Source organism: Mastigoproctus giganteus, chromosome 9, assembly GCF_048544385.1.
Source record: "Mastigoproctus giganteus isolate SK-2022 chromosome 9, ASM4854438v1, whole genome shotgun sequence".
In the NCBI taxonomy this organism is placed as follows: Eukaryota; Metazoa; Arthropoda; class Arachnida; order Uropygi; family Thelyphonidae; genus Mastigoproctus; species Mastigoproctus giganteus.
In genome coordinates, this window is record NC_143583.1 from 58149012 (window position 1) to 58174875 (window position 25864).

The window sequence follows — 25864 nt, forward strand, 5'->3', positions numbered from 1 at the left end:
TGAAAAGTGGTCCAAGGAGGGAGAACCCACGAACTGCCGGCAAGGTGTTGGGACAACCATGGCTCATCGATACTCGAAGGCTCTTCCGATTGGCACATGGCAACAGAAGGGCGACTGTTGTGCATTCGCAAGTAATCAGAATGCTGCTGACGGGAGTAGTGTATCACAACACACAATACATCGAACCCTGCTGAAAATGGGGCTGCATAGTCGCAGGCCACTCCAAGTGCCCATGCTAACCACAGTTCACTGATGACAGCACTCACAATGGGCATGCGAGCATCGAAACATGACCTTGAGTGATTGGAAGAAGGTTGTCTGGTCCAGTGAATCACGTTTCCTGTTGCACCATGTGGATGGCCGGGTACATGTGCGTCGTTTACCTGGGGAGGTGATGGCACCTAGATGTACCGTGGGATGAAAACAGGCTGGTGCTGGCGATGTCATGCTTTAAGCAATGTTCTGCTGGGATACCCTGGGTCCAGTCATCCATGTGCTGGGCACTCTGACATCTACCACCTACCTAAACATCAATGGCTAATGGGGGAAACTCTGGGCTCCGCTCAGGCAACCCAACACACAACACCTAAACGTCATTGCTGATCAGGTACACCCTTTCATGGCAGCGGTCTTCCCCTCTGGCGGTGCTGATTTTCACCAGGATAATGCACCATGCCACACCGCCCAGATTGTTCGAGACTGGTTTGCGGAACATGAAGAAGACTTCCCGGTATTGCCCTGCTCTCCAAATTCTCCAGACATCAGTCCCATCGATCATCTGTGGTTTGTGTTGGAACAGCAACTCCAATCTGCGGCATCTCAACCACGCACCTTACAGGAGTTAAAGGATCTGCTGGTTACATGTGGGTACCAGATACCACAAGACACATTTAGAAATCTTGTAGCATCCATTCCTCGCTGGGTACAAACTGATTTGGCTGCACATGGAGGACCAACATCATATTATATAGGTGGTGAAAATGTTTTGGTTCATCAGTGTATATTCATACTTAACAGATGTAAGTATATGTTAGGTTGTTACAGGCATACCTGTATCTTTTATCACTGTTAATTGGATTTTACTGTAAAATCAGCCGTGTGTTATTATCACATCCCATGGGCCACTTTTCTAAGTTATGGGATTTACGAGGTCCGTTGAGCACAGTTTAGGAAACATTGAATTGTAGGATATTGGTAAAATAAAAAGAGAAAAGCTCATTGGTTATCTTGTTACATTGGAGATAAGTAAGGAAGGAACCTTTTTTTTTTCTTCTTTTTTTTTCCTTTTTTTTTTGTCCCTATCTAAATAGCATTGGTAGAAATCCTCCTTGGAAGTTTTATATTGCACACTTATGGAACTGTTATTTATAATAATTTGCCAAAATATGATTGGAATTAACAGCCTTTTACTCTGAATGTGTGATTTTATTGATTGCCGTTGATTAAAATGACAGTATTAAATATATTGCAGTTTATTGGGACCCATATCTAACTGTTGACATTATATAGATTGAGCCCTTGTGAATTTGCTGCAGTTTTCTTGATATTTTTTGCAAAATTAATTGCTGCATAAGTACTGTATCAATTGTGCAATATGTTTTTTATATATAGATAGTCCTCACACTTATGACTCAACTGATTCCTGAAAATTGTCTTGAATAAAGCACATGTTTCTATGAGAGCAATGTAAAAAATTTGGGCTTTAAAATATTGGAGTTTGATCCTTCATCCAAATGATAAGAAATATTCTAACATTAGTAGTAAATCCCACTTGCTATTTGAATATTACTGTTTCTTGCATTGGAGCAGAAGTTCAAGGAATATTCAAGGCTTGACTGTTGTTTGCAGGTGTCTCACCTTTCCCAGAATTCCTAATTACTCATCTTTATATCCATTAATAGGGTTCTTTGTTCCAGAGAACCAGAAATATGTCACAGTTGATTTTCTCTTATCATCCAGATAAGAGAAAATTTAAGACCAAATATATTTAAAAAATAGTAAACAATATGTAGTTTTCCCACCGTCAGTAAGTCAAGAACCACTACTAAATAGAATAATCACTATTTTCCATAGATTTAACCCAATTAGCTATCTGAATTACATATGCATGCATACTCATATGCTTTGTCAAATCAATAAATAAATAATAATCAAGATAAGAAACTATTTTATATATCAGGCCGGCTGGCCAACTTAGCTTCACAAGTGTGGATCAGGACCTTAATGGAGCATGTTCCTTAAGTAGTAAATGTCATAAGAATGGAGCATCATAAGTCGAGGACTGACTATATGAAAAACTCATAAGACAAAAATTATGATTATTTTAAAAAATATAATAATTCTTGCACAGGTGTCATCCACACACAGGTAATTGTAAATGCAATCCTGGATGGACTGGAGAAGATTGTTCTCGTTCGTGCCCTGCACTCACTTATGGGAGTAGCTGCCAAAACACTTGCAGTTGCAACAATGGAGCTTTATGTGATCCTGTGAACGGAACCTGCTTTTGTCCTGCAGGGTACACGGGACCTAAGTATGTATGTCTTCCTGTTTGAATGTATTTTTAATTATCTTTACCACATTGCAATCAACTCTTTTTATCTATATGTTTTAAAGACCTCAAGCTTTATTTATTTATTCATGGATATTCATTGCTTGAACATCTCACATCTCCATCCCTTAACTAGTTTAGTATTTTTATTGTACTATTTTGAATAAGTAATGCTATCATTTATTCTCAGTGGATACAACCACCCAGATGGCTGTTTGGCCCTTCCTTGGTGGGTAGTTAGGTACCTGATGGTATAACAAGTATGACAATCCAGTCACTCATTATACCACCAGGTACCCACCCACCGATGAAGGGCCAAATAGCCCTGAAATGTCCATCTAGGTGGTGGGATCCACTGAGACTAAGTAACAATAGTCTTCTCTAATGGAGAAGCGTTACTTATCCAAAGTGGTACAGTGACAGGCGACTTGTTGTGTTTGAGATGTAATGAAAACGATGCCGTTTCACTAACTTCAGTGTAAGTAGTGATTTACTACGTACAGAACTGATTCATTACACTAACTTGTATGTCTAAATATTAAGTTGTCATTAAGTGTGGTCTATGTTATTTAATTGTGGCTGTGGTCTTAGAGTAGCATATGTGATTACTGGTATGCATGCTGAATAATTGCATCAGCACATTGCTGGTATGCTTCCATTCTGAATGGAAGCATACAAATCAGTTTATTTAGAATTTTTTGTTGAACGTTAAAAAAAATAATAAATTAGAAACTTTCCTACACAAAGATTTATATATATATATATATATATCCAATTTTTTAAATTTAATAAAATATAACATAGGCCAGTAGTATGGTAAAAACTGTAGAGCGAAAATTAACATAAAATAACCCAAATAAACAATCAAACGAAAAAAGAAATAGATATAATTAGTAGCCCAGAAACCCTTATATAATTTCGATCTTTAAATCCAATTAACAAAAACTATACAAAATTTAGGATAATGCCAATTATTTATTAATTTAGCGGAACCCCCCCTGAAAGGTACCAGCTCCAAAAGGCGTGAAATATACCAAAAGAGGGTTAAAGGAACTACCAAACGATAACAAAATCAAAATAAATTAAAATAAGATAGACTGACCATCATGCCCCATCTTGACAGAGGACCACGAGGCCAATAATGGTCATGGAATCGCTGCATTTAAAATGTGAATTTTAAAGCGCCGTGAATATTATCCGCCATAAAAAATCATGGGCGTGGCTACAATTATCTTTCCTGGTCAAAACAGCGCTCAGTGGGTGGGGGGAGAGGGGTGACAAAATCGCGAGTGTGGATGTTTCTCGCTAATCCTTGTTCAGTATGTGTTATGCGCTTGTAATGGAAGTTTTTGTCGTTTGCTTTTAATTTATATGCTTATAAATTAAATAAATTTATCAATTTATAAATTGATATGCTTACAAAAGTGATAAATCTACCGTTTTGCAGTGTAAAACAGACTTTTTCGAGTGTGTTAACGGATGAAAGTGACTTTATTGTGGACAAGTTCTTTCTAACCCGTACAAAAATATGGCTACGAATAACAAGAGAAATGTGAAAATATCAAAGAAGGTGATGACATTAGTGAATAAAATTGAGTAATTAGACAAAATTTCTAATGGTTAAAGTGTCTCCTCAGTGGCAAAACATTATAAAATCAATGAGTCAACGTTACGATCAATCAAAAAATCGGAAGAAAAAATCCGCCGTAGTGTCCGTGAAAACGCGCTAATTGTTTCAAAAATTTGCTCTGTAACTCGTGATGTTAAATTAGGAAATATGGAAAAGGCTTTAAATCTGTGGATAGAAGACCGAACTCAAAATAAAATTCCGTTAAGTTCACTCATCATTCGTGAAAAGGCAAAACTCCTTTATCAACACTTTAGCGAAAGTGGTGATAGCTCTGGCGGGATACGTTTTTTAGCCAGCAAAGGTGCTGGTTTGAAAGATTTGTTTGAAATTTCTAATAAATATTACATTTAATATTAAATTGTTTCTTATTTTCGTTTCGATGCCATATGCTTGCAATTCACTACAGTCTATGTACATAGTCATATTATGAAGGTACATATAACACATACATAGACAAAATTTTAGACTAGTTTTTCTTATATATTTCATACTTTGGAACGGAACCCCTTTATTACTATGGGAGCCATAACTCAGTATTCGCATTTTCGGTATTCGCGACATTTCTCAGGAACGTAACTCCCGCAAATAGCGGGGGTTTACTGTATATATATATATATATATATGTATGTATGAAATCCCCAAACATGAAAAGCATTAGAACCTATTGAACGTAGTACCATGTGTGAGTTGAAGGTTGAGAAGACAGAAGAAGGGTACTTGCTGACATTATACTTGAATTTCTGTAAATTGTAGTTTTCAAAAAATACACATGAAGGAAAGTTGTTCCAGAAAACATAAGTTGAATGGATAAATCTCCTCTTTTTGATCTTCTGTGGCTTAAAATCTCTCTACCTCATTCTGTCAAATTCATCTGTTGTCTCTACCATTCTCCCAACTCCACTAATCACAAGTGATTAGTGGATTTGGGAGAATGACTATTTGACTTCCTCTCTTTGCAACTTGACTTTCTCCAGTCCAACTTTCCTAACGGTGAGGTAATTTTCCTTGGTGATTTTAATGTTCACAACTCCAGCTGGCTTCAGTTTTCTAGTCACACAGACCCAGCTGGTTGAGATGCTGAGTCTTGTGCAATTACTAATGACCTCGCACAGATTGTTCATTTACCTACCAGAATACTGGACAATCCTAACCATACAGCCAACATGCTTGATCTTTTTCTCACAAACAATCCTTTTAAGTACATGGTCGAAGTGAGTGGTACTTTAGGCACCTCAGATCACAACTTGGTGATTGTCTTTTCTCCAATGGAGGAATTAGCATTAGTAGAGGTATATGATGCAAGAAAGCAAGCTTGTGCAGCATCAGCCAAAAAAAAAAAAAAAAACTTCCACTTCACCCCTCCGTTCGTTTGAAATACCTGTCCAGCTGAGCCTTAAATTTATTTAGGCTATTAACTTCCACAACAAGGGAGGGAAGTCTGTTCCACCAACCAACTACCCGCTGGCTAAAGGCAAATTTCCGCACATCTATCCTACATCTGTCTTTCCTCAATTTAAATTTATGCTCTCTCAGGTGATTATTCTGAGCAAGAGAAAGAATCCCATCAGCATCGAGCATGCTCAAACCATTCAAGGCTTTATACACCTCTGTCAGATCACCTCGCCGGTGCCTAGTCTCCAGACACTGTAATTTGCAAAACTTAAGCCTTTCTTCGTAAGAGCAACCCTTTGTTCCATTTACTAATCTTGTTGCCCTTCTCTGTACTCATTCCAGCAGCTCTACATCCTTTATTTCATGGCTATTCCCAACCTTGTATTGTTTGGCATTACAAGAATGCAAAATGGGATGACCTGCGAAATTTCTTTTCTTCTTTTCCCTGGTCAGATTACTGTTTCAAAACTTCTGATGTCAGCGTTTGCTCAGATTGTGTCAGTGAAATTATTCGTATAGGAATGGAATCCTTTATTCCACACTCAACTTTAAAATCTTGTCCTTTATCTAAACCTTGGTTTTCCAATAAATGTGCTAAGGCTGTTCAAGAGAAGAATGTTGCATATCATAATTGGCTTGTTTCCAGTTCTTTTCATTTTCAGCTTACACCAAAGCTTGCAACATTGTAAAGCAGTTATTAATCAATCCAAGCTAGGTTAAACAGGCTAAGAGTAGAAAACTTGTGTTTTGCCCTAATGGTAGCTGAGCATTCTGGTCTCTTGCCAAAGCTATTGGCCGCAACTTTTGCCTATCTCTGCTCCCACCTCTGTCAAAACCAGATGGTTCTGTTGTCACTTCAGCTAAGGATAAAGCTGATCTGCTAGCATCCAATTTTTCTTCCAACTCGTGTATTAATGATTTTGGTAAAACACCTCCGACCATTCCCAACACACTTCATTCAGTGCCTCCTATGGTATTCCGTCAGAAGGATTTTGACATTTCAAATGATTTTGATCGTGTTTCGCATAAAGGTCTTCTAAACAAGCTTCCATCTAATGGTTTGCCAACTGTTTTTTGTAATTGCTTATCCAGTTTTCTCTTTGACCGCTCACTGATTGTGACAGTAGATGGCCCTCTGTCTTCTAACTTCTCCATTATGTTGGTGTTCCCCCAAGGTTCAGTTCTTTCCCTCACTCTTTTCCTCATGTATATTAATGACCTTCTTCCATTGACCGGAAATCCTATCCATAGTTTTGCTGATGATAGCACATTGCATTCCGCTTTCCAGTTTCAGAAATTTTTCCCTGCTTAATCAGCCTCAACTTAGCATTAGCATTAGTAGAGGCATTTGATGCAAGAAAGCAAGCTTATGCAGCATCAGCCAAAAAAAAAAAACCCACTTCCACTTCACCCCTCTGTTCGTTCCAAATACCTGTCCAGCTGAGCCTTAAACGTATTTAGGCTATCAACCATCCACCTCAAGGGATGGAAGTCTGTTCCACCAACCAACCACCCGCTGACTAAAGGCAAATTTCCTCACGTCTATCCTACATCTGTCTTTCCTCAATTTGAATTTATGCCCTCTCAGGTGATTTTTCTGAGCTAGAGGAAGAATCCCATCAGCATTGAGCATGCTTAAACCATTCAAGGCTTTATACACCTCTATCAGATCACCTCGCTGGTGCCTAGTCTCCAGACACTGTAATTTGCAAAACTTAAGCCTTTCTTCGTAAGAGCACCCCTTTGTTCCATTCACTAATCTTGTTGCCCTTCTCTGTACTCGTTCCAGCAGCTCTACATCCTTCTTGAAATGAGGCCTCCAGACCTGTATACAGTACTTTAGGTGTGGCCTGGCCATTGCCTTATACAATGGAATAATCACCTCCTTATCCCTGCTGGAAAAATTCCTGTATATCATTGACAATACTCCATGAGCTACTCTTGCAGCCCATCTGCACTGCTCAGAGAACTTCATATCTGCCTGCACAACCACCTCCAAGTCCCTTTCATTCTCTACCACTGTCAGTGTAGTACCACAGAGTTGATACGTTGCTCTGGGGTTGCTGTTTCCCATGTGTAGTACTTTACATTTGGCAATGTTAAACTTCATTTGCCACCTCTCAGCCCATCTGCTCAACCTTTCCAGATCCTGTTGCAGCAGCATAGTGTCAGTAGTGTCCTTGACAACCCTGCCAACCTTTGTATCATCTGCAAACTTGGACATTAAGCTTGATATACCATCATCAATATCATTTATAAATGCAGAAAACAATAATGGACCCAACACTGAGCCCTGAGGAACTCCACTAATAACATTAGTCCACGATGAGCAGTGTCCATTGATTACCACTCTCTGTCTTCTCCCCCTCAACCACCCCTTTATCCATAGCAGCAATTTGCCTCCAATGTCACACTGCTCCAATTTGTGTAGCAGTCTTCCATGTGCAACAGTATCAAAAGCCTTTCTAAGATCCAAGTATATAATATCAAAGTTATTCCCTGCATCCAGTTCTTTTGTGACTGCATCATAATATCCAATCAAGTTGGTCAGGCAAGACTTCCCCTTAACAAAACCATGCTGTGTCTGAGCTATAACTGAAGTCTTGTCTAAATGATCCTGCAGTGCTTCTTTAACCAGTGCCTCCATTAATTTTCCTGGAACAGAAGTTAAGCTCACAGGTCTATAATTACTTGTGTCAGCCTTTGATCCTCCTTTGTGAATTGGGGTCACATTTGCACATTTCCAGTCTATGGGTACCTCCCCTGAGTCCAAGGAAGCTCTCATAATTATGGCTAAAGGTTTGCTTACTTCCTTTGCTGCCTCCTTTAATATAACTGGATAGATCCCATCCACCCCGGGTGCCTTTCTTGTGTTTATCTTCAACAGTTTCTCCTCCACTTTACTCCCAGTTATTTCAAGATTCTGTAGCTTACTGCTAGAGTTGAATACACCTCTGGCATTCTCCTTGCTGAATAACTCCTCATGTGTGAATGTCGATGCAAAATATTCATTTAGTTTGTTAGCTACCTGAGAAGGATCATCAACACTTGACCCATCAATATCAAGTGGACCAATCTGATTCATCCCCTTCCTTCTAGAGTTAACATAAGTAAAGAACTCTTTGCTGTTTTTCTTTGCATCCCTTGCCAAGGATTTCTCGTAATCTGCCTTTGCCTGCCTAACCTCCTTTGTAACTTGGTTGCATATCAACTTGTATCTATCATAGGCTTCTGTGTCATGTGTTAATTTGTAAGTATCCCATGCATTTTTCTTCTCTGCCATATGCCTCATTAGTTCATCTGACATCCATTTTGGCCTAAACCTTGAACAATATTTCTTAGTTGGTATGTAAAGCCTAGTAGCTTCCAAGATAAGTTCTTTGAATGCTTCCCATTTTGAATTTGCTGTTGGTAACATCATCAGTTGGTCCCACTGTATAGAATTTAAATACTGTCTCAGTCCATCGTAGTCGCCTTTACGGAAGCAATAACCCTTCCCTTTACCCTTAATGGTAGTTACCTCTTTGAGTAAATCCCACTTCAGCACACTGTGATCACTGCCACCTAGTGGTTCGTTTATCTGCAGATTCTTAATGCATGAAGAATCACTGCTGATAATCAAATCAAGAGTATTACTCCCTCTAGTTGCCTGGCGCCTCTGTAGCCAGGTGGGAAGGAGCAGCAGTGCGTCGCACACGCTTCTTGATTAGACCGGGGTTCGAACCCGTCACCACCAAATACAGAGGATGCGGAAAGGTCAGGGAATGACCACCGCATATCCCGGAGCAATATGGCCTTAGTTGCTAATGCTCCTAAAAAACCAAAATAACAAATAACCCTCTAGTTGCCTCCCGAACATGGTGATGTAGAAAAACAATCATCCAATAAATCCACAAAAGCCCTGCTAGTGTGTGAGTAACCAGCCCCCAAATTCCAGTCAATATCTGGGAAATTAAAATCTCCCATTATACGACTCTCTGATTTACTGGCCCACTCTATTTCCCTGTACAGTTCCTTATTATACTCATCAGAGTCATTAGGCCTATAGCACACTCCTACTCTCAGTTTTGATCTCCCAATGCTTATGTCACACCAAACTGACTCAACACTGTACTGTCCAGTGATGTCGACTGGCTTCACTTCCTTGGTTTTTATGTGTTTCTTAACTAATAGCATAACCCCTCCCCCTTCCTATCCTGTCTATCCTTTCTGTAGACGCTGTACTCCCCAAATTGCAGTTCTGCATCCCTTATATCTGTGTGACACCACGTCTCTGATATCCCAACAATATCTGCCTTTGATGTTTTGAGCAATACCTCAAATTCATCAAATTTATTTACTAAACTCCTAGCATTGGTGTACACGCAAGTATACCTGCACCTGTTTCTATTCTTAGCTACCCTAACACAACCCATGTGTTTACTTGTACCGCAATGGCTCCCAGCAGTCTCTGAAATACCATGCATCTTGTTTTCCAGGCTTCTGCTCATTCTAATAGAAGCAGTGCAAGAATCTCTTTCACCTCTGCCAGTGGCTACTGTCAATCTATTGGTCTTTGTCTCCCCCCCAAGCTAGCAGTTTTCCGACCCACCTAACACTGCCTCGATAGCATCAGCAAATATTCTTGCACCCTTTCTATTTAAGTGTATCCCATCCCTGTAGAAGCAATCTCTCCTGTTAACAAGTACAGTCCAGGCTGAAAAAAATTCTACCCCTTGAGCCTTGCACAATCTTTCCAGGGCCGAATTGATCGACAAGGCTCTCATCATATACTCCCTCCTATCGTGTCTGGCCAGAATATCCGAACATCTGGGCAGAATATCTGGGCAGAACTTCTCGAATATCCGCTACCAATTCCTTAAATGCCGACCTCCAGGTAATTCTCCAGTGGGGCAAGGACAACTTAGTTGATTTCAATTCTTCTAAAACTCAGTCTTGTCTTATATCTCACAAAAAGGATTCTTCTGCTCCTATTCTTATCTTTGGTGACATTCCGATTTCTAGGCAAAATGATATATCTCTTTTGTGGATTACCCTGACTTCTAATCTTTCTTGGCACAAGCACCTTACAAATATTGCTTCCTCTGCATCTAAAAAACTTTGGTTTCTCTTTTGCTGTCGGCATTACTTTTCTTTCAAACAGCTGTTCACTCTGTACAAATCACATATCTGCTCTAACATTGGAATATTTTTTTGACATCTGGGGCGGTGTCCCCAAAACCTCTCTCAGGCTTCTAGATTCCATTCAGAAAAGGGCAGTTAGGCTAATTAATGATTCATCTCTAACAGAATCTATCCACTCTCATCTCATGGTTGTTTCTGCTGCATGACTTTTCTACAGATACTTCCATCGGCACTGTTCTTCTGAATTGGCTTCTATAATTCCCACTCTCTCTTTCAAAACAGTCCAAAGATGTGCTGCCACCAACCAACATCCATTTACTGTCCAACGTCAAACTCACAGAACCAACTTTTCATCTTACTTGTTTATTCATTCAACTGCCATTTTCTGGAACAACCTTCCTTCATATGTATTTCCTGAAACTTAGTCTACTAGGTTCAAGTTCAAGTTTAATGTCAACAAATATCTTCTTTTGTCTGCTCAACCCATGCTCGGTACCAAGTGCTATCGGTTCTAATATCTCTCGTTTGGGGTTTTCATAAAAAAAAAAAAAATTGGAGGAATGTAGAGTTATGAACATTACCAAGGAAAATTGGATGGGAGAAAGTTGAGTTTCAGAGAAAGGAAAAGAGTTCCAGGTCATTATTGGAGTTGGGAGAAAGATAAAGGCAACAGGTGAATTTGACAGAATGGGATAAAGAGATCAAAATGGCAGATTCCCAATTACTATACCTTTGACAAGGCATATCAGAGTGGATATATGCACGAGTGCCACTCTTGAAAGGAAAGGAATCGTACACTGGATAATTAAGACAACTAAGATGAGCAGTGTTTAGGGCAGTAAATAATTGGGATGCTGTCAAAAAAAGTAAGTTGGATTTGGCAGCCTATAAGTGGAAATGGGCATAATTGAGACCACTTATATGTTAAATGAATGAGGAATGTTTGGGCAGTTTAGATCTTGCAAATAAGTTTGTTCTATTTGATTACTCATAATGTGTTTGGTAGATAAAAATAGAGGGAATAATGTGATGTACGAAATAGTGAAATTTTTTGATATGGTACACAACAAGAGTATACTCAGATCCTTGCCATTCATGCATCTGCCAGATAATTACTGGAGGAAGTCCTAGTAGTGTGTAAGCAGGGGACATTGTCAAGGCTGAGAAGAGACAGTGAGATTATACTCTAGCTAATCTAGATGACTCCTAGAGAGTTACCAATAGGTTCGACCTGGAGTACATTTCAGTCAGCCTGTGAATGCCATTTTAGAGCTATACACTCGAAATGTAAGGAAGATTGGATCTTGCAACTATGTCCATCATAACCGCAGAGGACATCTGCACTTCATGGTGAAAAAAGATGGGATAGCCAGAGCTTTACTTTGGAGACTAAACATGGATTTCACCACTTTTCAAAACTACAGTCAGCAAAGCAGTGGTATTTGCACCAGTTGATGAGTGTCATTTACCACTTATTATTGTCTGGTGACACAAAAGAGCAACATTCCTCCATGTGATGTGGAAACCACACCTCAAGACCTGCTTTGTTGGTTCACAAACTGAAAATTATACAAGAGGTTGACAGGATGGAACAAAGTAAAATGGACATTAAAAAAGAATGAAACATCCCTTTACTTACTTTGTTTACATACTGAAAAATCAACAAAATTTGAAGTATGTGACACTAAATCAGCAATAAAAAAAAAAACAGGAAACAAATTTGTGGTGCAAAATATGAGCCCAAAACTGTTTAAGTGGTACCAACAAATGCATGCATCTAATTTACCAATATCAGGTCATTCAATTTTGGTTGATAATCTATCTCAGCAACATGGAATTAGCAACTTCAAATGCTGAGCAGCTTCCTCCGAATATTTAAGGATTGGAATAACTTAGTTTTTCAAAATGCTTGTGATGAGTTGACAAAGAAAAGCTCATAGATCAATTATCTTAATTCAGGAGCTTGGAAAATTTACCAACCACTTGTGATTGGTAAGTTTACCAAGCAAAGATGTTTAAGAGTTAACCAACTTCTGTGCAATTATGAGGCCAATTGAAAATGGACAGAAGAATAGCTTAAGGAAAGGGAACATTTTGATTATTCTAGATAGCAAGTTCTGCTGAGGAACTTAAGTTGACAAATAATACAACTGTTTTTACCACTAGTTTTTTGCAGCCACTGGAGCTAGGCATTCCACCTAATAAGGTATTTGATCTTCAACATAGAGAGGGAGAACAATTTGCAGCCAAAGTGGATGTCTTGGATGCTATCCAAAATATTTTTATTTCGTGAGAGAGTGTATTGCATCTAGTGTAATAACACTAGCTAACAAAAACTGTTAATTATCATATCTCCGTAATGAAAATATGGGGTACTGGAAGAAATAAACACGCTGATTCTAAAAATCACCATGAAAAATCCCAATCACTTCTACAACAAAAGATGTAGCAATGTTTAATGTTGAAAATAAAGGGATATATATGTATAATTCATTTGTAATACATGCGTAAAAAATATTATATGGTCTCGATAATTCATTTAACTTCAGAAAAAATATCATACATCAATAATATATAATCAGCATACCTGTAATTGTCCTTAATGTTTGCTACTAAATGATTTTCTCTTTTATTCCTGCTTACTCTCCCTCACAAGGAACCAGCAGTAATCCCCTCCATCATTACAGGATCCCAGCTACCTTGGTTCCACTATTCCATTGTGGAAATATATTAATGAAACATCTTCCCTTGTTCATCACTCACATCGCCCAGATTTTCGGGGGGGAAATTCGAGATAGGAATGAAGAAAATGAATTTTCAATGACATTTGACAGCCCATCTTTTTGTAGCACTCGAGTAAATTAGACACCAACATTTCATAGTTTTCTTCTATCCTATTGTCCAAAAAACCCTGTAGACCTTAAATCAGTGGTTTTCAATCGGCGTGCCACATAATTTGGGTTTAAGTTACTTAAACTTATTTTGTTTTAAATTTATATATTTATTTCATTATAAAAAGGTGTATGGTATCTTTTTAATTTTGTGGTGATCTATAATTGATGTTTATTTAGTACCTCTATATAATGAATAAAATTATTATATATAAACAGTACATTTATAATTTGTATTATGAATTATAATTTTGTTTATAGCTATATTATTATAATATCTATCATATAACATATATATATGTAAAAAGATAAAGATGCAATGAAATTACGAAGAGCTATACAAGGTCATGCAAAATTTATAAAATATAGATAAGACCAGGTTATGGATCCTACAGTAGACGCAGAAAGGACTGGCAACCATAATGAATAATAGACAAAAAGGTAAAAATCAGTATATTTGCATATATGATAGGGGAGTTGATCTATAAGGTCTAGTAACCATGGAAGAATAGGGATAACCTGTAAGTAAAAAATTAATTTACCTGAAATAAATATAAAATGCAATTAATAAGGTCCTAATAATTATAACAACTAAAAGCTGTGTGTCCTAGGACTTTAACTACTTCTTCACTAGGGTCGGCAGCGATAATCGTAGAAGCCACAACAATAGTCCAGGTCACTGTTTCTGTTATGATGTACACATAAATGGTATACATCGCAGCCAACCTGACTGAGACCAGAAGGAAGAATAAAATAATAAGTAAACTATAAAATAAAAATAATAATGATAATTAAAATCCTGTGGAAAGAAAAGTATAAAATTTAAACTCAAAAATATCTAGATGGGGCAAAAAACAAGAGAACTTACTGTCTGTATGGACTGGAAGACATTATTGTCAGTGGTGATAGGAGGAGATCTAAGTGTTCACTTGAGATATATATATATATATATATATATATATATGTCAGTTGAAGTAGCCCCCGTGTAGGAGGGGGGGAAGGTGTAAAATCATAATCCGGCACTGTATCCGCGTGACGGGGAAGTGAACAGTTTAACAGATGAGGCAAAAAGCCAGCAGAGGGAGAAACAAAAATTAACAAAATAGTGTGGAAAAGACACTGAACTTTGTAATAGAAGAAACAAGTAACGATAGTAGAGAAATAGCATCTCGATATTGCTTTCGACCAGCTTAATTGCTCACGAGAAATAAAATGTAGTAAAAAGAATGGCTGAAAGTAATTGAAATGGGGGTGAATAAAGTAGTGCTCGGACAGTCCGGTGTTGCAAGCCCATAGGTGGCCCCTGGATGGATGGCTGGACAGTTGCTTCGTGTTTAAGTCAATGGTGGCAATGTTAAAGAAATCAAAATAGGATAAAGAATGAGATAAAAATAAAAATATAAAAATACACAAAAACGATGACAAGACAAGAAACATAATACCCCCGTTAATAGACAATCCATGGGCACAAGCTTTCCACACTGTGAAAAATGACAGAGTAAAGGGGGTATGAAACTACACAATGTGTACAAGCCAGAATGTAAAGGAGGTTAGTCTACTGACATGATGTTTAGAAATGGGTCGTAGTTTGTAATATTTTTAAATGCTTTTGTGAAGTGATGGCAGAGGAAAACAGCCGGGAATTTATTATGTAGTAATTTATTGTAGAGTATTTTAATGTTGTCTGAAAATAGGCTGATGCTATTGCATATTGTAGCAATTCTTATACATTGGGAAAGAATTATGTTTGCATGAACCTTTTTTAAAAATGTTAGAGTGACAATGGGTAAGACGTGACTACATTGAAACTAAAAGCTTCTCTTTTGTTGTATATGTTGATAGTAGTATGAGGGCTGTCGATTTTTATGTCTAGGTCTAGGTAGCTGGCTGAAAGTTCATTATTATTTGTTTTATCCAGGGTTAGTTCTGCAGGGTAAAAACCAGCAAAGTTCTGTTTAAAAGTTGGGTAGTTGAAAATGATAAAGTCGTCAATGTATCTATAAAGCTGTATGTCTGAGGGTAGGGCTGCCTTGGTCCGGTAAGGTTAGCTAAGATGCAGCTAGCAGGGGATACCTATGGTTTTATGGCAGTTGAATGAATAAACAAGGAAGATGAAAAGTTGGTTCTGTGAGTTTGAAGTTGGACAGTAAATGGATGTTGGCTGGTGGCGGCATGTGTTCAGACTGTTTTTAAAGGGAGAGCGGGAATTATAGAAGCCAATTCAGAAGAACAGTGCCCATGGAAGTATCTGTAGAAAAGACATGCAGCAGAAACAGCATGTCTATGAGACAGCGAGTGGAGAGACTCTGTTAGAGAGCAGTCATTGATTAAACCAACTACCCTCTTCTGAATGGATCTAGAAGCCTGAGAATGTTCTGGGGTCACCGCCTCAGATGTGGGAACAATATTCCATGGTAGGGCAGATTTGTGATTTGTACAGAGTGAACAGCTGTTTGGAAGAAAAGTAATGCCGAGAGCAAAAGAGAAAACCAAATTTTTTAGATGCTGAGGAAGCATTATTTGTAATGTGCTTCTACCAAGAGAGATTACAAGTCGGGGTAATCCCCAAGAGAGAGATATCATTTTTCCTAGAAATCGGAGTGTCACCAAAGATAAGCATAGGAGCAGAAGAATCCTTTTTGCGAGATATAAGACAAGACTCAGTTTTAGAAGGATTGAAATCAACTAAGTTGTCTTTGTCCCACTGGAGAATTACCTGGAGATCGGCATTTAAGGAATTGATAGTGGATATTTGAGAAGTTGAAGCTGATTGAGCAGGGCAAGGTTTCTCAAAATGGAAAGTGGAATGCAACGTGCTATCATAGGCATAACTATGGATGGGATTTCCAGTCAATGGAAGAAGGTCATTAATATACAAGAGGAAAAGAGTGGGGAAAAGAACCGAACCTTGGGGGACACCAGCATTAGTGGAAAAGTTAGAAGACAGAGCCATCTACCATCACCCTCAGTGAGTGATCAGAGAGAAAACTGGATAACCATTTCCAAAAAACAGTTGGCAAACCATAAGATGGAAGCTTGTGTAGGAGACCTTTATGCCAAACATGATCAAAAGCCTTTGAGATGTCAAGGGCAACTGCTTGTGTTTCCCCAAACTTTTCCATTGAATTTTCCATAAATGGGTAACATAAGCCAGAATTACACCAGTGGATCGACACTGACAGAATCCATACTGGCAATTATTGATCAGACGTAAGGTTTCTATGTAGTTTAAGAGTTGGCGGTTAATTGATTTCTCCATTACTTTAGAAAGAGTAGAAGTAATTGCAATGAGACGATAATTTGATGGAAGCGATTTGTCACCCTTTTTAGGAACTCTCTGGATATGAGTAAATTTTAAAGCAGAACTTTGGAATAAGAAAGTGAAAAAAGGTGGCAAAGAACAGGAGTAAGTTCAGTAGCACAGGTTTTGAGAACAAGTGGAGAAATACCATCAGGACCTGGAGCTTTCTTAGCATCAAGATTCCTCAAAATCCTTCTGACATCCTTTTGACAGAAGACCACAGCAGACATTGAATGGAGCGTGTTGGGAATGGTGGGAGGTGTTTTACCAAGATCATTGATACAGGAGTTGGAAGAGAAATGGGATGCTAGCAGGTCAGTTTTATCTTAGGCTGAAGTTACAACAGAACCATCTGGTTTTGACAGAGGTGGGAGCAGAGATGGGCAAAAGTTACGGTCAATAGCTTTGGCAAGGGACCAGAATGCCCAGCTACCATTAGGGCAAAAAGCAAGTTTTCTACTCTCAGCCTGTTCAAAATCTAGTTTGGACTGATTAATCACTGCTTTACAATTATTGCGAGCTTTGGTGTAAGCAGAAAATGAATCTGAAGATTTGGATACAAACCAATTACGATATGCAACGTTCTTCTCTTGAACTGCCTTAGCACATTTATTGGAAAACCAAGGTTTAGATAAAAGATGAGATTTTAAAGTGGAGGGTGGAATAAAGGATTCCATTCCTACAAGAATAATTTTACTGACACGATCTGAGAAAATGTTGACATCAGAAATTTTGAAACAGTAATGTGACCAGGTAAAAGAAGAAAAGAACCCTTTCAGGTCATTCCGTTTTGCATTCCTGTAATTCCAAACAATACGAGGTTGGGAATAGCTATGAGATAAAGAGACAATCACCAAGTTGTGATCTGAGGTGCCTAAAGGACCACTCACTTCGGCCATGTACTTAGAAGGGTTGTTTGTGAGAAAAAGATCAAGGGTGTTTTGACTGCATGGTTAAGATTGTCCGCGGTATTCTTGTATGTAAATGAACAATCTGTTTAAGGTCATTAGTAATTACACAAGACTCAGCATCTCGACCAGCTGGGTTGGGGTGACTAGAAAATGGAAACCAGCTGGAGTTGTGAACATTAAAATCACCAAGTAAATTTACCTCGCTGTTAGGAAAGTTGGACTGGAGAAAGTCAGGTTGCAAAGAGAGGAAGTCAAAGAGCTCCAAGTGATTAGTGGAGTTGGGAGAACTGTAGAGACAACACATGAATTTGACACAATGAGGTAGAGAGATTTTTAGCCAGAGAAGATCGAAATGAGGAGATTCCAAATTACCAAGTCTCTGACAGGGAATTTCGGAACAGACATATGCACAAATACAACCTTTGAGACGAAAGGAATCATACAGTGAATAGTTTGGGCCACTGAGATGAGCAGTGGTTGAATCAGCCGATAACTGAGATTCTCTCACAAAAAGTTCGTGGTGTTTGGCAGACTGCAAGCAGAACTGGATATCATTCAGATTAGAATCGAGACCACGTATATTTGTGAAATGAACTAGGAAGTCTTTGGAAGGCTTATATCTTTTCGCAAATAAGCTTACTCTATTAGTTTGACAATTCATGACGTATTCGATAGTAAGAAAAAGTGTGGGGGGACATGCTGTATGAAATTTTTGGATAGGGCGTACACATGGTAATAATATACCCAGATGCTTGACATAACGTGGCCTCAACAATGCTCCACCGCATACACACTACTCGGACTCCCTCCTGTCACTATCTGGCAGAGTAGAGGTAGCAAGATTATACACTAGCTGATCCGGAAGCCTTCTAAAGAGTTACCAATAGGTTCGGTCCAGTGTGCCAACTAGTGGCCGGCCTGCGAATACCATTTTAGAGCTCTACCGTCTAAATGTAAGGAAGATTGGATCTTGCCATGATGTTCATCATTACCTCAAATGTCATCAGTCATACTGCATGATGGAAGAGATGTGGCAGGGTTGACTGGAACTTAGCTCTGGAGACTAAACATGGGTTCTACCACTTCAAGCCTGTAATAAGCAAAGTGGTGGTATTTCACTGGTTGATGAGAGTCATCTACCACCTAGTATTGCCTGGTAACACAGAGGGGTGGCATTCCTCCATGGTGTGGCCGCCACACCTCGGCTCCCTGCTTACATTGGTTCACACCTTGGTGGTCACCCAGAGTGTGCATGTGCATGGAGATTATACCCAGGGTTACTAACACCACCTTAAGTGTAGTGGGGTTACTTTCACCCATATGCAGTACTTTGCATTTTTCAATTCTAAACTTCAGTTGCCACTTCTCAGCTCATCTGCCCAAATTTTCTAGATCCTGTTGCAGTAACACACTGTCATTGATAAATACAAAACAAAAGGGGACCCAACACCAAACCCTGTGGGACTCCACTAATAACATTAGTCCACAAAGAGTAGCACCCATTGATTACTACCCTCTGTCTTCCCACTCAACCATGCTTTTATCCATTGTAGCAACTCACTCTTAATACCATTCTGTACTGTCCAATTTGTACAGTAGTCTTCCATGCGCAGCAGTGTCAAAAGCTTTCCTGAAATACAAGTATATGATATCAAAATTATTTTTCCCATCCAGTTCCTTTGTAACCACATCATAATAACCAATCAAATTTGTCAGACAAGACTTTCCCTTAACAAACCCATGCTGTGTCTGAATTATTGCTGCAGTCTTGTCTAGATGATCGTGCAATGCATCTTTAACCAGTGACTCCACTATTTTCCCGGAACAGAAGTTAAACTAACTGGTGTGTAATTACTCGTGTCACCCTTCGATCCTGCTTTGTGAATTGAGGATACATTTGCACATCTCCCGTCTGTGAGGACCTCTCCTTAGTCCAAGGATGCTTTCTTAATTATGGCTTAGGGTTTGCTTAGTTGATTTGCCACCTCCTTTTAATATAACTGGCTAGATCCCATCCATCCCAGGTGCCTTTCTTATGTTAAACTTCAACAGTTTCTCCTCAAAATCATTAAGCACAAAATGTAACAGTGTGCTTAAAGATTACAAAATCATTAAGCACCCTGTTACAATTTGATAACCTTGTGGCATTTTCAAAACTTAATAACTCCTCATGTATGAATGTAGGTGCAAAATACTCATTCAGTTTGTGTGCTCTCTGAGCAGGATCATCAACAGTCGAACCATCGATATCAAGTGGATCAATGAGATTCATCTCCTTACTTTTAGAGTTTATATAAGTAAAGAAATCCTTGCTGTTTTTCTTAGCTTCCTTTGCCAAAGATTTCTTGTAATCTGCCTAACCTCCTTTGTGACTTGATTACAGACTAGCTTTTATATATCATAGGCTTCTGTGTTGCCTGATAATTATATGCATTTTTCTTCTCTGCCACGAGTCTCATTAGTTTATTTGACAATCATTTAGGCCTAAACCTTGAACAATATTTCTTAATAGGTAGGGCGCCTCCATAGCCAGGTGGGAAGGAGCAGCAGTGCGTAGCATTTAAAGGAGCATATAGATTTTGTTTGTGAATTTGAGAAATTTGGTAAGGTGGACGATGAAGTTGGTACCGCAGCAACACCAGCAATAGAATATCTGCTGGGTACCAAGCAAAACAATCAATTTTTTGTTACCAATGATGAAAGTGAAAAAGTGGACACACCCTGCCTTCAAAAAAAAAAAATGCATTGAACATAATAAAGAATGTGTTAGTTTGCAGTAATATTGATGAAGAAACAAATATCGCATTTGATAATGCCTGTGCTGTGGTTAATGCATATAAAACAAAAACTGTGCATAGTAAACTAATTATTTTTTTTTATAGTATATTGATTAAAGGGTTAACTGGTTTGTATGTTTCTTTTAATATTAAAACTGGAATTGTTTTACTACTTTGTGATACTAATTACATGTGCTATATTTTTATTTCCAATATACTGTTTCTTTTTTCTTAATTTATCTTATAAATTAAAGAAAATGTAAACAAAATGTGTATTATTCTTATTATTGTTAGCAAGGCTTTTGTTATTGTTTTTATTGTTTATATTTACTATTTCATTTTATTAATTTATTTATATTTGTTTGCGAAAAGGCCTTTAGTTTCGGATTCCATATTGTCAAAAGATATTGCTTCAACCGAAATACTGAAACTAAAATATTTATTATAAGATAAGATACAAAAACATAAACATAAGCTTCTGTTTGTTTATATTTTTGTATCTTATCTCATCTTAATCTTATAATAAATATTTTAGTTTCAGTATTTGGGTTGAAGCATATCTTTTGACTATATTTGTTATCATTATTTCTTATTATTGCTATATATATGCACAAAAAATGCTACATTTTACACTTTTGGTTGGATCTCATTTCTAAAATCCTTGTTATTACACAACATAAATTTAGGCCCCTTGAACTTTGTATTAACGAGATTCTACTGAACTTCAATTTCTAACTATAGTTATTAAACTCGTAAATTAATAATGCATATTAAAATAATTTTTTCGTTATACTTTTTTAAATATAACTTTTCAGCACATTTTTATTATTTATGAGTATTATTTTATGTATTATTATTTTTTTATTTCTTTCAGAATACTCACATCTTATATAGTTGCAATATCCATACAGATTTTTAATTTGATAACTTTTTTATCAAATAAAAAATATTTCGATTCTCCAAAGAGATTTAAAATTAAATTGTTATAAAATTTTGAATGAACACTCCAAAAATAAAATGGCATTTTATTTATGCATGAAAATTATGAAAGTTTCTTGTGAATACTACTTATAATGACTTATAAGAAGTGTTTTTATTTATTTCAATTTTAATTTCAAACTCAGATGTGAAGAACAATGTCCTCCAGGAAAATATGGTCTTAATTGTGCCAACAACTGTTCTTGCAAAAATGGGGGGAACTGCTCACATATCTGGGGCGTCTGTTCTTGTCTTCCAGGTAAGTGACTGAAGATAAGTTTATCTCAAAATTAAGTAAAAACTTCATTAATAGGATTAATACTCATATAACAAGCTAGAATTCTCAGAAATCTGCCACCTTTTTAAAATGGTATGTTAAAGAAAACAGCATTCTTCATTGAGTGAGGGGGCGCCTCCGTAGCCAGGTGGGAAGGAGCAGCAGTGCGTAGCACATGCTTCTTGATTAGACCGGGGTTCGAGCCCGTCACCACCAAATACGGAGTATGCGGAAAGGTCAAGGAATGACCACCGCATATCCCGGAGCAATATGGCCTTAGTTGCTAATGCTCCTAAAAACCAAATAACAAATAACAAATCATTGAGTGAGTGAATATCAGGGAGGGCTCTTCAGGGACTCTAGTAATCTACCAAGTGATGCACTCCCGATTCAGACCCCAGAACAGAATAACCAAATGCAAACTACGCTGGTTCAAAAGGACTTAGTACTATTAGGAGACTCCATTGTCAGGGAAACGGGAAATATTTTTTACAATAAGGATAGGTGGACTAGAACCAGGGTATGTCTGCTGGGAGCAACTATTAATGATGTCATCAACAGATTGTCAGATTTTAAGGGGGCCAAAGAGAATATTATTATTCTTGTGGGAACTAATGACATTAAGCATACATGATCTGATAATTTGTTAGACAAATATACTGAAGAAATGCTGCAAGTTAGGTCACAGTGTTTATGTATCGGGAAATCTGCCCAGGCACGATAGGAGGGATTATATGCTGAAAGCCTTGTGGATTAATTCAAGACTTGAAGGACTCTGCAAGGCTTTTAGAGGGAAATTTCTGTCAGCTTGGCCTGCACTTGTAGGAATCTGTTTTGTAGAGACGGGATACATTTAAACAAAGGTGGCGCAAGAGTTTTTGCCGCAAGAGTATTATCGAGGGTACCATAAAGGTTCAGGGAAACTACTAGTTTGGGGAGACAACGGTAATGTAGATATCTGATAATATTGGTCAAAGTAACATTTACACATACCTCAAGAGTTCTTGTTACCACAATAGAACGTATTAGCAAGATGTTCTGAGTGCAGAAAACGTTTCTAATGAGCCGGCAGCTAATGCCAGGGAAGTGAGCTCAAATAACTTTAAGGGGCGTGTCAGGTATTTATCTATAAGAGAACACTAAGTCTTAATTGTTTATGCAGTAATGTGAGAAGTATCATCAATAAAATGAGTGAATTTGAACTGCTGGTATAATAGGGCTTGGAAACGTGGTGCCACCTGGAGAAAGGGGATGACGAGTTTCAGTACAGTATGTATAATGTATTTAGGAGGGATAGAAGGGGTGGTGGGGTCATGCTTCTTATCAGAAGCAGCCTGAGCATGACGAAAGCTTTCTTGGATTCTGATGTTTCGCATGCTAGTATAGAATCTGTATGGTGTGAGATAGTTGGAAACAAAGGTATAATGATAGCAGGAATTATCTACAGGCCAGATGATTGTGAAGATTATGATGAGTGCCTCTACTTGCAAATGGAATGGGCAAGTAAGCTTGAATGTCTTATTATAGGTGATTTTAATTTGCCTCTAATTGATTGGAGCAAATGGGAAGGAAACTCCACACGGGGATCTAAATTTTTAAATCAGCTAGATTGATTGCTATTTGTATCAACATGTCAGGGAAAGTATACTAGAGAAAAGAATACTCTAGACCTCATCATCCCCCCCATGAACCAGATGACATAATAGGGCTGACAGTACTAGAACCAGTAGCAAGAAGTGATCACGGAGTTCTAAGGTGGACAATGAAAAGAAAATTTCAGGAAAGGATTGACAGATTGAGATTCTATATGGCTTCTATTAACTGAGTAGATATCTCACAGAGAGCGAATACAATTGAATTTTGGTATACCTTTAAAACATTAATAACAGAAGCTCTGAATGCTTATCTCTCTATACATTAAAAAAGTTTTCCTCCTAGTTATATTTATGCAGGGCAGTTACATCGCTTATTCGAGCCATAATTGCCTCCATAACGTTCACCAACCTCGTGCGCGTGGTTCACTGTCTAATACATGACCATGCCCGGCATCATTTGATGTTCCATTGTAATGTTAGGTGATGAAGGGACCCAAGAGAGTTTGTATGTTTGTAAATAGTTTAGTATTTTGTAAATAATTTAAATATTAGTATAGTTTGTAAATATTTTAGTCCTACTTTTTCAGATGCAACAATATTGCTCATGCATTTCATAGGTCATTTCCTGATTAGATATTGATAGGTGGGTCTGGAATCCAAGACACTTGATTTGCTAATTATACGTACTAACATAGTAATTAACACAATGCCGCAACCTAGACTGGCAATCACCGATTCTGAGAGAAAATTAAGCCGTCATGAATCTTCATAGAAATATAGAGAGAAACATGCCAAAAGGTTATGAATTAATCATAGAATAAGTTCAATGACAACAGACCAAGTGGAAAATCAATGCTACAGGAAGCGGGTAGCTAATATGGACGAAAAACAGGCCGAAACTCAGCAAACTGTTAAACGGCTCAGATGTAACGTAAAATCTTCACAAGATCCTGATAACGAAGAAATCACTGAAGTATATTGCGATTTAGGTGATATGGCAGGTGAATGTCAACATTGCGGTGGATTATCTTTTCATGGCGAACTCTGAAGAGCTGCACATTCATGTTGTCATGGGGGGAAGGTATGTTTACTGACAGCAGATACCTATCCAGACTCTTTAAAGACTTTGTTGTTTGACAACATGGAAAAAGGGAGACACTTCCGCGAAAACGTTCGAGCCTACAACAATATTTATGCCTTCGTCTTTTAATGCCGAAAACATGGACTTTCAAGGTGGCTGTGGGCCTTATATGATGCGAACATGAGGAGGTGCCATGGTGAAAGGAATGACGAGTTTAATGTCTGTTAGAGACATTCCACAATTCGGCGAAATCTACATTTATGAAGACTGAGAAGTGTTGATGAAACAAGCTATAAGTGTGAAAAGGACTAATGTAGACCCGATCGTTTTCTCGTTCAAGTCTACATTAGTGGGGGTTGGCGAGCGAAGCAAGCAGGAGGTGGAGCCCCCTAGTATACCATTAAAAAATACTCCATAAGGAGGATTCCAAATTGAATAATGGAGTTGCCAGATTACTTGAATAGAAAACAGTGACATGGAAAAGTTAGAGCAATAAAAAGTACTGAAGCCTATAACAGCTACAAATTGATCTATAATAGTGCCACAGAAAAGGTTAGGCTGGCAAAGGCAGATTATGAGAAATCGCTGGCAAATTGAGAAAAGAGGGGGAGGGGATAAGGAATTCTTCCCATATATAAATATAAGGAAGAGAAGGACAAACCAGATCAGACTGTTGTGGTTTGTCCTTCTCTTTGCATTTATATAAAGAAGATAGACTAACCAGATCAGACCGTTAGGACGTGGGATAGTATTAGTTACCCTAGCTGAAGTTGCAGATGAATTAAACAGTTATTTTGCATCAATATTTACAGAAGAAAAATCCTTTATGTCAATGAGAAATTATGGGAGTGAAGTTGAAAAAAATGTAATTGGTGATGTTAAATTTCACATGTTTATTTAATGACAAAACTTTCAAGCCTACGGGCCAGTAAGGCTGCTGGGGTTGATGGCATATACCCTATATTCTTAAGGGAGGTGGCAAGTGAGTACATTCAGTGGCATAGCCAGGGGAGTGGCGGTCCGCCCCGGGCAACACCTTCATGTGAGACAGTTTTATTTTTCAATGATTCTTTTATTTATGTAAGTGTAGCTAGTTGTGAGAGGAGCTTTTCTAAATTAAAATTAAGAATTATCTAAGATCTACAATGAGTACCTTGCATTTAAGAAATCTTGCCATACTGTCTATAGAACAGCAACTGAGTGATGAAACAGACATTGATGATTTTGCTAACAGAAAAGCAATAAAAATAACATTTTAGAATGGTGGAATTACAGTTTTACTTCAAAAATAAACATAGTGTTTTAATTTATTTCCCTGTACATTGTTTTGACTTTTTGTATTTTGTTAGTATTTTT

The 25864-nt window shown here is 37.9% G+C and overlaps 1 protein-coding gene across 4 annotated transcripts in view; it reads left to right on the forward strand.

Moving 5' to 3' along the window:
* Positions 1-25864, forward strand: part of LOC150080269 (uncharacterized) — a 604576-nt gene that overhangs the window by 332545 nt on the left and 246167 nt on the right. For all 4 annotated transcript variants that reach the window (XM_090381639.1, XM_090381640.1, XM_090381641.1 and 1 more), the window contains 2 exons: positions 2351-2533; positions 21702-21814. In XM_090381639.1, coding sequence (XP_090237765.1) covers positions 2351-2533; positions 21702-21814 — 296 coding nt within the window. The remainder of the gene's footprint in view (positions 1-2350; positions 2534-21701; positions 21815-25864) is intronic.